This window comes from Hyalella azteca, unplaced genomic scaffold, assembly GCF_000764305.2.
Source record: "Hyalella azteca isolate HAZT.00-mixed unplaced genomic scaffold, Hazt_2.0.2 contig7226, whole genome shotgun sequence".
NCBI lineage: Eukaryota > Metazoa > Arthropoda > Malacostraca > Amphipoda > Hyalellidae > Hyalella > Hyalella azteca.
Window position 1 is genome coordinate 2,864 of NW_025937354.1, and position 13,219 is coordinate 16,082.

Sequence of the window (13,219 nt, forward strand, 5' to 3'; positions counted from 1 at the left end):
TGTTACTGTGAAGATGCAAGCGCTTTTTTTTTTCAATTAAACAGCTGTGCCATCTTGCAGAGACTCATCAGTGATGATGATGGACTGAAAGTGGAAGTGTGCTGGATGTTCCAGATTTTTGGGTCCTGCTTTCCGATTTGATATGTTTACCAGTTAATATATTACCCCTCTGGAATTCTACATTGCTGGGCCGTCTGGTGGGAAAAATGTTAAGATCCAAAGAGAGACAGTGCACATCACTCAGTGAGAACATCGAAAAATGTTGCAAAGTTGATGGTTGACCTCGCTCTACCAAATAGTGATAAACTGTTTGTGTAGAAAGAATATTATGGTTTGAGACTTTTAAATAAGTCCTGTGAATATGTTTGGAATCCTTTAAGTATACTTGTATTTGCTGATTTCAAGTGGTAAATAAATTAATAGATGATTAAGTTAAGCAATGGTTTTAGACACATAAAAACTAATTCTGACACAGCTTGGAATTAGATACACAATGCTTGTTCCAAGCTGTGTCCAAAAATTAAAATTTTCTTAATTAAAAGCTTAATAGCTCTTAATTAAAAGCTTAATTAAAATTTTTTAAATTTTAATTATAAAATTAAAATTTTTTAATTTTTTAATACCACAAGAGTGGCAGGCTGGTAATTTACGATGTGTGTTTCCCTGCATTCGTTCCCTGGCAACTCCTTGAAAACTGCAGCTTCCAAAGAAAATGCGAAATCTACAATTTAGCAGTAATGAAAAATTTTTTGTTAGAAAATGTCGACAAAATAGATGTCAATTGAGATGTGTCTTTAATACCAATCAATAGAAAGTAAATAGTAGTACTCCTTCTTTATGTCTCAAAAAATTGGGTAAATTGCATAGTATCCATCCATTGATCTATGTACAACCTATTCCTCTATCATAACTCATGCTATACAAAATTTACATATTTTTTGTTGCCCTGGAGAAATTGTAAATAAATAGCTGGATAAGTATGACAAAATTCAGATTGATATCTCATTTACAAGCGGAGTTATAATGACGTTGTGATAGATTCTCATAGGGATGCAGCCAAGCCTGCCTGAGGGCTTGTGGTTCTCAATCGCAACCTTAAGTTAATTTTTAAAAATTTAACATTTCTGTGAAGGGATTTAGGTACGGTAATCCTTCCAAATTCATTGTGTGCTAAAGCTTACTTCTGTCAATTTCTGTGCAGGCATGAAAATTTAGTAAGTTTGTCAGGATAGTGAAATTTCCAATCAGGGCAGTTCTAAAAATGAAAAGAAAGCTCTTGTCCCAGGTTGCACCTGACAAAATATACATTTTGGGGCTCAACTAGTGCTTCCCTACCATTTTGTGGGACTGCAAGATCCCTGCTCTTTCAATTAACTTTTATAGAATTATTAATTAAATTGCCTAATTGGCTGCCAGGTGCAAGATCCTAAATGTATTGAAAATTTTGTAACTTAAAGCCTGGAAAATTTCCAAAATAAATAGGAAATTTCCTATCCTGTGTGTGAGAGTTCATGTTGAAGATGAAGATTAAAAATGCTACTTGATGCTGATGATGCCACCATGCAGCTATGATGATGAATATGGGATAGAACTTACAAGGCAATTTGGAATACCAGGCATAATTTATTCAGAAATTGTGGGTAAACACTATAATTTAATAAATAATTGCTTTTTCAATCTTTGATAATGTTTTCAGACTGATTTTCTAGTGTCTTAACTGCTAAAAACTGTTTTTCCAGATTTTTTCATATTATTACTATTATTTTGCAGGTAGACATAAATCACTGTCATAGCCATGGGAGCTCCTAACACATTAACACCAGAGATTTCCAGGAAAGCCACCAGAAAGCTTGAAAAAAAGAAGAAGAAACAAAAATCGCAAATGGCAAACCTTAAGAAAGGACATATTGATAAGGTTGGTCCATCTTTTAGCAAGAAAAATGATGGCACAAATGAAACCAAACCAGGCTTTATCAAACAAATGGGAAATAATCCAATTAAAAAGCAAGAAAAATCACACAAAAAGTTGCAAGCAAATGGACCCATTTTTGGCCACAACTTAGATGCCAGAATGGCAGCTCTTCAACAGTTCATTGATAATGAAATTCAAAGCTCCTCTGTCAATTCTGACAGAAGCCCTGCAAAAAGTAATAAACAAAAAGATTCATTGGTTTCATCCGGTAAAAAAAGTGGGAAGAAAAATGGAAAAGGGATAAAGGATACTAAGAGGCTAGAAGAGCTGAATGCTGGAATTGAAAATGATGACAAGGAAATAAAATACCTACAGCGGCAGCTACAGTTTAACTCTCGTCAAAAGGAGAGCAACAACATGTTTCGCAATCTTTTTGGTGCAGACATTGGTGACTTGTTTGACACATTAGAATCAGAACCAAGTGAAGCAGACATGTTATCTGAGAAACCGCTATTACCACCTCAGCTTCATTGCAAGGCAAAAAATAAGCCTAAACTTGAACTGCCAAAAAATACAATTTTTGTTGAAACAAGTAAAGTAGCTTGTGAACATGCCAGCTCTCTTGCAACCACAGCTCAACCTGATATTGTCAAGTCAAAGAAATGGAAAAGACAGCCAGACATTGAAGAAGCTCATGAGCTGGAACCAGAGGCCAAAATTGGAAAATATTGTGAACATGATAGACAAAAAATTACCAAGAAAAACATATCATTGTGCTCTGAAAATAAATCAAATCTTGGAAAGTCAGCCTTAAACCTAAGCAATGGTTCAACATACCTAATTGCTACTTCATCTCCCTCTTCTTTGAAGCCAATCATTAATACCAAGGCAAAGAAGTTCAAAAAAAATGGGAGACTAAGTGTTTCATTTGATTTAGGAAAAAATGCTGTCAGATTCATTCCTCCAATCATCAAAGAAGCTGGCTTTACTGTTCTAGATGATAATGCACCTCTATTTTGTGATACTGTAAATGAGGTTTCTTTGGCTAAAGGTGAAAAAGCTTTGAAAAAGTGCAAGAAACCAAAGTATTCTGATACCAAGGAAGATATTCAAATGAGAGCTTCATTTTGTTATGCAGGTAAGAAAAAGTCTTGCAAAAATTTTCACAATGAGACTTTGAATGTGGATGCATTGGACTTCAACAATTCTGATGTGAGCAATTTTGGTACAGGTAGTATAGAAAGGGACAGTTCTGATGGCGAATTAAATTCTGAGGAAAGTCAATACTCTGGAAATGATGTGCGCAGTGATTATAGTGATTCTGATGAAGATACTGGATCAGAGATTAGCAATTGTGACTTCTCTGACATGTTGGAAGGTTTTGAAGATGGTGTTGGTGGTTCAAGTGATGATGATGTTCATATGGAAGCTGAATTCACAGACAGTGATGACTCTGGAGATGATGAGGATTTTGTTGAAGAAAGTAACCTGGAAACTGATGACAACTGCCAAGTTGTGAAGCCAAAGGTTTGTGAGGCAGAAGACATATATGGCCGTCTGCGCGACTCAGAAGGAAATGTCATTGAAGAAAACACAGGCACCAAAGTGTCTAGCTACTTGACTCCTGAACAGCGCAAGCATGATGAAACTTTGCAGGAACAGTTGAGAGATGATGCCATAAAACGGGTCCGTACTCAGCTCCGAGGTAGACTCAACAGACTGGCTGAAGTGAATCTAGCTGGAACTGTCACTATGGTGAGAAAAAACTCGTTCTCTTGTCCAAAAATCTTCAAAGTAATATTACTGTATGATGCCTTTCAACATTCCTCACATCCTTAAATGTCTACAAAGCCTTATTTAATGATTATTGTGTAATCATGAAAATGCTGAGTATAATTTGTTTTTTATTCCTTAACACATGCCTTGACTAACCAATAAATATGCAGGTGAATGTTGAATAGATTGTCTAGTACGATGCTTGTAGCTTTAACCCATATTAACTGAAAATTAAACTTCAATTTGATCACGAAAAACCTTAAATGAATTCTCATTGTTGTTCATTTGGAAGCAAAACAAAAAATTCTTACCAATTGTCTGTGCATATCAAATGTAATTGAAAAAAATTCTTTGGAATTGTATTCAGTTCTGGTACATATAAAATTGTTTTATTTTATGTAGTATGTTTGTTTATAAAGTTTTTTTTTTGTAGGTTTGCTCACTGTATGGAAATCATCCAAGGCATTTGCTGAATGTGGTGTTTTCTGAGCTGTTGCTGGCTGAGCTGGCAAGTGAGATGCTCACTCTGGACCGCCACTGCCAGGAGTGTGCAGTTTTGCTGGCTGCCGTTGCTTCCAATGTGGCTGAAGAGGTATTTTTTGCAATTTATTCCATACATAAATCATTATACTGATTAGTGCAGTGCATTCTATCTCTTGGAGTACATATACCTACATAGATAATTAATTCATTTAAAATAAATATAACTTAATATTTAAAAGCTCTATGATTTTGTTTCCAACAGATTGGTGCCCACATCTTGACTGACTTTGTTGTAAGCTGGCACGAGGAGATGCAGAAGGGAGCTGAGGCAAGCAGTGCTCGACTGCGCAACTACGTGATGTTTGTGTGCCACCTCTTCAGCTTTGGTCTCCTGCACTCTGCACTGATCTATGATATCCTCAAGAAGCTCACCTCTCAATTGACTGCCCATTCAGTTAGTTACCTATCAAACTATCACATAATTTCATGAGTACACTACTGCTACTAACGTCTACTAAGCATTTTGATTAAATTTAATGTTTATTCTCAATAATGTGTCTTTTTTTTAGATAAAAATTATCATAGCTGCAATGAGCTATAGGCTTTTCTGTTATTTTACTTCTCTTCATCTGAAATTACTGTTCTATTTTTTGAGGGGGTATTTTAACTCGAGATTCATGATATATATATTTTATTATCTTGCAGGTAGACCAGATGATTCTTGTGATGAACAGTGTTGGTTTCTTGCTGCGTAAAGAGGACCCGCTCTCTCTGAAGGATTTTATTGTGGCTGTTCAGCGAGAGGGTTCTTCTTCCAATATTCCTCAGCTACAGCTCCTGAACACAATGCTTAGAGCTATCAAGAACAACAATGAGTCCAAGGTAACTGATGGCTTTTAATTTTCTTGCATAAATATAAACATTTAAAAAAAATTCTTGTTAATCATTAAATTTGATTCGAGGGTGCTAGCTAATCGAACATTATTTAGATAGTGAGAGCTCAGGCTTATTTCTCGTCACTGATTTGCGTAGTTATTACACTAACAATGACTTTATGTTGTGTAGCGGCCCTGGTTAGTGTTTGACAAACTAGTCGCCCGTCATTATGTATTTTCTGGGCAAGTACGACAGCAAAGGAAGATCGAACAAGCAACATTTTGCTCATACAATTATGATCATCAATACAAACGTTCTTCAATGACTTCCTGAACTGATTCACTGGTGGCTTCAAAATAATTTACATTTTTTTCAACACAAATGAATAATTTGGAGCATAGTTGAAACGCTGTTCATTTAATAATTCACACTTGAAAGATTAAAGTTGCGCTTAATATCCCTAGATGCCTGACTACGACCCCACGTACACGGAGCACCTGCGCAAGCTTCTCAAGTCCTACGTCGGCGGTGATCTGAAGGTGACGGCGCTGCGCGTTACGCTTGACGATTTGCTGCATTCCGAGACTCGTGGGCGCTGGTGGATTGTTGGCTCTGCATGGACCGGTGGATCTCTTATGCAAGCTTACAAACCTTCTGATCATGCTAATGCCGCAAAGTCTCTCTCCACAGAGACGAAGTTCTCTGCTGAATTCATGAAAATGGCCGAGAGTATGCGGATTACAAGACCACCAAAAATCAATATTCTCTTCGCCCTCACTGTTGGGTCAGATAGTGTTGAAGAGGCCATCATAAAACTCAAGGAGCTAAGTTTGGCACCATCACAAGAAAAGCTTATTTTTGATGTAATGTTGTATTGTGTTCAGAAAATGCGCGTTTATAAGTCCTTCTATGCCATTTTAAGCAGTCGAATGTGTGACAATGAACACAAATACAAGAGATTGTTACAGCACGCATTATGGGACAAGTTATCCGACATTGATGCCATCAAGTCTAAAGAACTCAAAAACATGGCCAAGTTTATCTTGCAAATCGTGAAGGAGGATGCTCTTAATCTATCAGTTCTCAAAACTTTGCCGTTTGCTGAAACGAATCAAAAGATCGTTGGATTTCTAGAAGATGTTTTCTGTCAGTTATTCAAGCATGAAGAGGGAGACCATGTCAGTTATGACGCGTTCAAAAAATTGTTCCTTTCGAAAAAATTGCAGCCTTTGAGATTGCAGTTCAAACTTTTCATTCAAGTGTTCATCATGCCTAAGTGTGAGAGTGGTGAGTTGGACACGCGGTGCAGACAGCGTGTAGAAAGAGTTATTGATCTGCTCAGCAGTGACATGGGAGCACTTCTGTAAGACTGGAACACACAGTTTCCAGTCAACTTGAGCACTGAAATTAGAATTCTGAAGCACGGCTAATAATTTTGCTGGATGTTTAATTTATTCTAAATACCATGCCTGTCTTTGAAAAACTAAATATGGATCCTTCATAGAGGTAAAGGATGTAAACTTGCAATGAGATATTCTTATTTCATTCTTCGCCCTGATATTGAGCCTAGTGAGTGATGCGATTCACCAAGACGAGAAAAATTGTCATTGGTGCATTTTACCTTTTATTTGTCAGCACTTCAGCATTTTTTTACAGATTTAACCAGCATCAACGTTACCGGTACTGTTATTTTTAACTGTGAAATTTATACCATCGATTTTTTCAAAATTATTTTTCCAGTCAAAAAGTTTGACTTTTTCTTCTATATTTGTCTGAAGTTTGGGTTATTCTTTTTCATTTCATTTTGCAAGGGATTTTTTTTCACTCAAATTATGCGATGCATGAATTTGATACTATTTAAATGTCACGATGTATTATTTTCCGTTGTACGTACTGCATTAATCGGATATTAATTGCCTTAATTTGTATTTTTCCAAATCCGTAGATTTAATTCAGTATTAGAATATCAACTTGATGGAATTTTTTCTCGGTCCCAAGACAATTTAGTTTGGGATGCTTCCTTTCGATTCTTTTGCAAATGTTGGAATTATAGGTGAGCCGAAGTCATTCGGCTGCGTACGCTACCAGTGCGTTGTTGAATTGTTCGTTGAAAAGGCGGACGAGCAAGGTCTATGAAAATGTTGAAAATAACTGGATTTTTCATGTGATGGAAGCGCTCAATTAGTTCGTTACTTAATTGTTGAAGAAATTCATTAATCGTTCCAGTGCACACTTGAGCACAGAAGACTAAGAAGGAGTATTTCCAGGAGCAAATCAAAATTATTCCGCGATACGTTTTTATATTATTTAACAAATTAATATCCACAAACAAACGAGAGAATACGAATTGAGTAAGGAAATGGGGTCAAACTACTGCATTATTACTTCATGGGGATAAGCTAACTAAGAATAATGAGTACAAATGATTCATAACAAATTTCATCAGAATTGCATTTCGTTTTTAAACTGAATGGCTCGAGCAATGTTGTGGAAACTGATTTCGGAGTTCATGTCGACAAGGAGCTGAAAATTTTCAAGCATGTTCATACGCAAGCTAACACATCCAACAAACTTCTTGGACTAATCAGACGCTCATACGAGATGCAGAAGCGATGAAGCTGTCGTTTGTTGCTGTCGGGCGCCCGAATCTAGAGTTTGGAAACGTTGTGTGGTCACCGAGATTTGGAAAAGGACAAAAATTTAATAGAAAATGTTCAAAGACGTCAAACAAAAATTCCAGGCTTGAAGGTCAAGTCCTATGAAGAAAGATTATGAAGCTCCCAAGCCTCAGTTATCGACGTCGGCGTGGGGACCTTATTGAAGTATACACGTATACTCATGGTTTATACAAGGTCCCCGAAGGATTACTAGAATTTGAAACAAGAACTAACAACAGGGGGCCACGACTATAAACTAAAAAAACTGCGCTGCAACTTCTCCACGCGACCTTTCTTCTCGCTTCAAATCACCGACATGGAACAGCCTCCCCCGATTACGTCGTTAGCGCGTATGAACGCGTTCAAGAACAAGCTAGATAAAGCTATGGAGAAATATATGTTCAGACGTGGAATGCCTTGCCCCATGGTGATGTTTATCTCGTGAATATTTTCGGAATTTCACCTTAATTCGTGAGTTATATCATCCTTATATGACAAGGCGTGCCGAAATTTGGAGTGAGCATGACATTTCTTCTAAACTACTTTACAGATTTGAACCAAACTATGCATGTAGAAACCTAACCTCCTAACGGTGATGTTTAGCTCGTGACAATTTTTTAGATTTTGCCTTCTTTTGCGAGTTTTTTTTTTTCACTTGTACCTCATTCGTGATTTAACAGTAATTCGTGCTTAAATTAGCAGTGAGCACTGAATTTCTCCTAAAATACTGAACAGATTTGAACGATACTTCGTATGTGAATACCTAACCTTCCAACGGTGATGCTTAGCTCGTGACAATTTTTTTTCGATTTTGCCTTCGTTTGCGAGTAATTCGGAGAAACGCCCGGCATTTATCAGGCCGATTTTTAAACTTGCATTGGCCAAGAGTAATGTAAAGGCCGTATAACTTGCAAACGAGGTCAAAGTAGAAAAAATTGTAACTAGCTAAACATCACCGTTGGAAGGTTAGGTATTCACATACGAAGTTTTGTTCAAATCTGCATAGAAATTTAGAAGAAATGTCATGCTCACTGCAAATTTCGGCACATATTGTCACATACAGTGGGGGAAATGAATATTCGTACACTTGAAAAATCGTATTTTAATGTATGTAAGTACACAAACTTAACAGGAAAAGTGATTTAAATTATGTATAGAGACGCATAGTATTCAAAAATACTATCAAAATAAATTAAATCTCAATGCAACATAAACAATGCAACATATAGAGCTACCTGTTAAGTTTGTGTACTTACATACATTAAAATACGATTTTTCATGTGTACGAATATTTATTTCCCCCCACTGTAACTCACAAATTAAGGTGAAATTCTAAAAATGTTCACCAGCTAAACATCATCGTTAGGTCCTAATGAATACGTGTATCAAGTTTCAACGAGATACGTTCATTAGTTTGGGAGATATTTTATGCTCACTGAATTTGGACACCGGCCACGAGACCGGCTCAGCGCCAGCATCACTGTTATGTTCATAGAGATTAGCATGAATAAAGGTTTTCTAAGCATGGAATATTCTATTCATGGCATAAAAAATTTATGCACTGAATGTTTTTGAGACTATTTATAAACTCATAGAGACGAATGTTTGAATTTCTGCGCTATAATATGCAGCTCGTATAGTTGTCTTTTTGACATTTACTGAATTTAGTATTCGTCTCATACGTTTAAGGCGTATACATTTGTTTAAGCACGAACGTCGTCGGGAGCTGTCGGTGCGTTTTTGAACTGTTGTGGCGCTGAAATAACACAGTTTAATAATATTTTTCTTCATTTTATTCAATTCTATTCTAGCCAAGATGACGCTCAACCCCCAATATTTACAAATTGGTGAAACTTTTGTCAAACAGTACTACGCCATATTTGACGGAGACCGAACTGGGAGAGAAAAACTTGCTAACTTTTATCACGTGAGTTCATTAATCATTAGCTTGTCAATTATTGTAAAATGTCAGTTTTTTACACTGCAATGCCAATCTTGTTGACTATGACCCTTTGATTGTTGCACATTAAGAGGTGCAAGAAATTTTATTTATTACGTTCATACAAGAAATGATGACATTGACCAATACTTTGAATCTTTGATACAAAAACACTTCAGGAATGCGGATCTTCTAAACATTGAAGCGTCACACAACATGGCCGTCATGGCGCCAGCAATGATGAAACGTCACAAACTATTGCCATATTTATTTAAAAGCCTTTAAAATTCTAAATCTACTAAATCTCTGAATTCTGACACTGTGTGAGTGTGTGTGACTAAATTTGGCATATTGTGAGATTAATTCCAACAATGCTTTAACCATGGTCACTGGTCAGGAAGGTGCAGCGTGTACGTCGGAGGTTCGTTCTGGGATGTACGCCAGTACGCCATGGAAGAAAGTTGCCAATATGCTTGCTAAAAATGGAAGTGTAACCCTCGCCAATGCTGCATGATTGACACAGGCACTGTGGCACACGTACTTTACGATTGATGCCTGGCGATTGTCACAAACACACGTGCTTTAGGATCTATATAGCCGATGCCCGATGATCAACACTACAGTGACAAACCAGGGATTTTTTAGAATCAGTTCATTTTTAATTTCCTCATTTACTCAAGATTTTAAGATTTCTTATGTATGATAATTCTGGTATCCAAGATACTTCACTGGTCTACTTATAGGACTCAAAAATGAACTTGAGAAAGAGTCTAAAAAAACTCTGCTTTGCCACTATGATCAACACCGATGCTCGCTCTTTGCGATCAAAGCGGCCAATGCCTAATGATCAACACAAGCGCACGCGATTTACGATCGGTTTAGCTGATGCCCAATGATCACCACACTCAGGATGATGTATGTTTTTGGTGAATTTTTCCGTGCATTTTTACTTTTTTAAGCTATTGCTGTGCACAGTTGGCGCAATGTAATGAAAATTGATTATCTTCGTGCACGTGTTCGCGCAATCCCGGCCATCTTTATTTTAGAAGAAATTTTCTCCAAAGTCATATGGCAACACTGAACACCGTCTGTTTACATTTCGTATGTATAACAGCCGCAGTTTACGATTACCGTACGTTCCGTATCCGACAAGGCGGACAACCGGAAGAGTCAGAAGTAACCTGGACATGTCTCACATTTTATTATTGTCAGTTCGACTCGCGTAGTAGTCAATATACTCGCGTATATTGTCGACTAAAATAGTAAAACTATTTTAGCTTTCTAAAGTACGGCGCACAGCGCATTTTTTTACCAACGTAGTACGGCGCACCGCGCAGGTCGTTAAAATGACAAAATAAATTCCCGCGCACCTGGCACATCTTCCTGACCATGGGCTGCAACCAGTCCAGTCATTCATTAGAAGGCACCAATGGCACATCTAAAGCCATGTTGCCTTCTTTAGTCCTGTAATTCATGTCCAATTGAATTGTGATCTATGAATGAATATTCACTTATTCAGTACTGTGCTGACACTTAGAACCTGAGTCCTGAGTTGACGCGTGAGCAATCTAGTTAACTCATATCCAACCACCAACCACAACACAATGCGGATACACTTGTATGTACGGTCAATGTGATTACGTAATTTGCGTTGCCACGTGTCCATATTTAAACTATTTTAGCTTTCTATAAGTACGGCGCACGGCACATTTTTTTACCGGCATAGTACAGCACACCACGCAGGTTGTTGAAATGATAATATAAATTCCTGCACACCTGGCACATCTTCCTGACCATGGGCTAAATTCATGGGTGTGTTTGCCCTAATCACAGGTTGGCTTCTGCCCTATTTTCTAGTTAGGGCAAAAGGGTTTAAGCCTTAAGGAACTAGTAAAATTCTTCATTATCATAGTCATTTTTGTCTCACTTACAATTTCACAATCACAAATGCCTTTAGTAAGTTGTCAAGCTGGAGCCTGGATAAGCCAGCTGTTTTAGTTTTATTATTTTCATGAAAAACAAGCAGAGAAAAAAAAGCAAATTTGCACTGTAATCTGTACAAAATAAACATTAAAGTTTGTTGTAATATAATTCATACAAAAAATGATATAATATTTTAAAAGTAATGTGTAAAATCCCAAAAAAATATACCTATTAACAGAAAATCATGAGGTGATGAGGATTTTGAAAGGCACAGAAATAAATGTATAAATGTTTTCCCATAGAGTTAAGCCTTCAGAGTTTAGGCATTACTGCATTAGCCACCAATTCAACTGAAAGTAATTTACATTTAGTCCTTGTCCTCTTTAGTCTTCACTGACTAGCCTTTACTATAGGCTAATACCTGTCTCTTATACACATCTAGATGTGTATAAGAGACAGCATCAATGGACACAAATTTCATAATTTTTGTATTACTTGCATTTGAAAATAAAACTATTTCTCTAAGCAGTAGTTGACTTCAAAGCATTCCCTAACATGCCTATTTAATTGCAAATTGAAATTTTAAATTTGAAAGAGTAATAAGATTTTATAAAAATATGTATTTTTCATATGAATGTACCACATGTGTACACATCGCGATTATGAGAAGTACAGCGTGTACATATATGGCGCACATCGCGGCCAACGTGTTAATGAAAAGCCATTTACGCTGAGTAATGACAAACTATTCACAAGCCACGAACTTAGTTACAAGGTTGCATGCACGTGTTACCCCAAATAACTAATTTTACCCTAAAAACAGTCCGATTGTACAGCAAGTGTCAACTGAACATGTAATAAAGCAGTCTGACCGCTCTAATGTGACCGAAACTACGCAATCGAAAAAACTTTGTTTACATTTTTTGCGGGAACTCATCGCAACTGATTTCCGGACAAGCTTCGCTGCATCGTATTCCATCCAACGCACCGGAAACCTTACTTTTTTCTAAATAGTTGGCCGAAGACTGAGAAATACATTAAATGCAAGAATTTCAATCTAAATGTGTCAGCAAGATCTTCTGAAGGCGAAAATTTGGCTACTGAAGCATCGCCAAAGATCTTGAAATATTCATCCACTTTCTGCACAGTGGCACAACATATTACAACACAACATAATGTAACAACATTACGTAACTCAATGCACTGTAACACAATATAACATAAAGACATCATAACTCAACCCAGCACATTATAGCACATCATAATATAGCATCAAAAATTATAACACAATCAAACATGATACAACACATTGTAACACAACATAACATAACACATGATACTATATCAGATCATATTATAACACAACCTAATATAATAGAATACATCACAACATAAAAAGTTAAAACACAACAGAACACAGGACAACAGAACATAATATAATACAATATATTATGTTGCATTATAATGTGATGTGTTATGTCATGTGGTTATACTGTGCTATGTTATGATGTGTTATGTTATGTTGTTTTACTGTGCAATGTTATAATGTGTTATGTTATGTTGTTATACTTTGCAATGTTATAATGTGTCATGTTGTTATACTGTGCTATGTCATGATATGTTATGTTATGTTGTTATACTGTGCAATGTTAT

The 13,219-nt window shown here is 36.6% G+C and overlaps 2 protein-coding genes across 3 annotated transcripts in view; both read left to right on the forward strand.

Moving 5' to 3' along the window:
* Window positions 1–1,707: 1,707 nt before the first annotated feature.
* Window positions 1,708–7,022, forward strand: LOC108674007 (nucleolar MIF4G domain-containing protein 1 homolog). Its single transcript, XM_018161903.2, has 5 exons — window positions 1,708–3,667; window positions 4,122–4,280; window positions 4,434–4,625; window positions 4,877–5,053; window positions 5,512–7,022. Exons 1-5 carry the CDS (start codon window positions 1,796–1,798, stop codon window positions 6,412–6,414), a joined length of 3,303 nt encoding a protein of 1,100 aa, XP_018017392.1. The 5' UTR covers window positions 1,708–1,795; the 3' UTR covers window positions 6,415–7,022.
* A 2,364-nt stretch (window positions 7,023–9,386) lies between these two features.
* The window catches only part of LOC108674006 (probable nuclear transport factor 2), a 10,745-nt gene continuing 6,912 nt past the window's right edge, over window positions 9,387–13,219 (forward strand). The window contains exon 1 of one of the 2 annotated variants that reach the window (XM_047881174.1): window positions 9,387–9,631. In XM_047881174.1, coding sequence (XP_047737130.1) covers window positions 9,521–9,631 — 111 coding nt within the window. In that variant the 5' untranslated portion in view covers window positions 9,387–9,520. The remainder of the gene's footprint in view (window positions 9,632–13,219) is intronic. The other variant, XM_018161902.2, reaches the window with a different exon arrangement.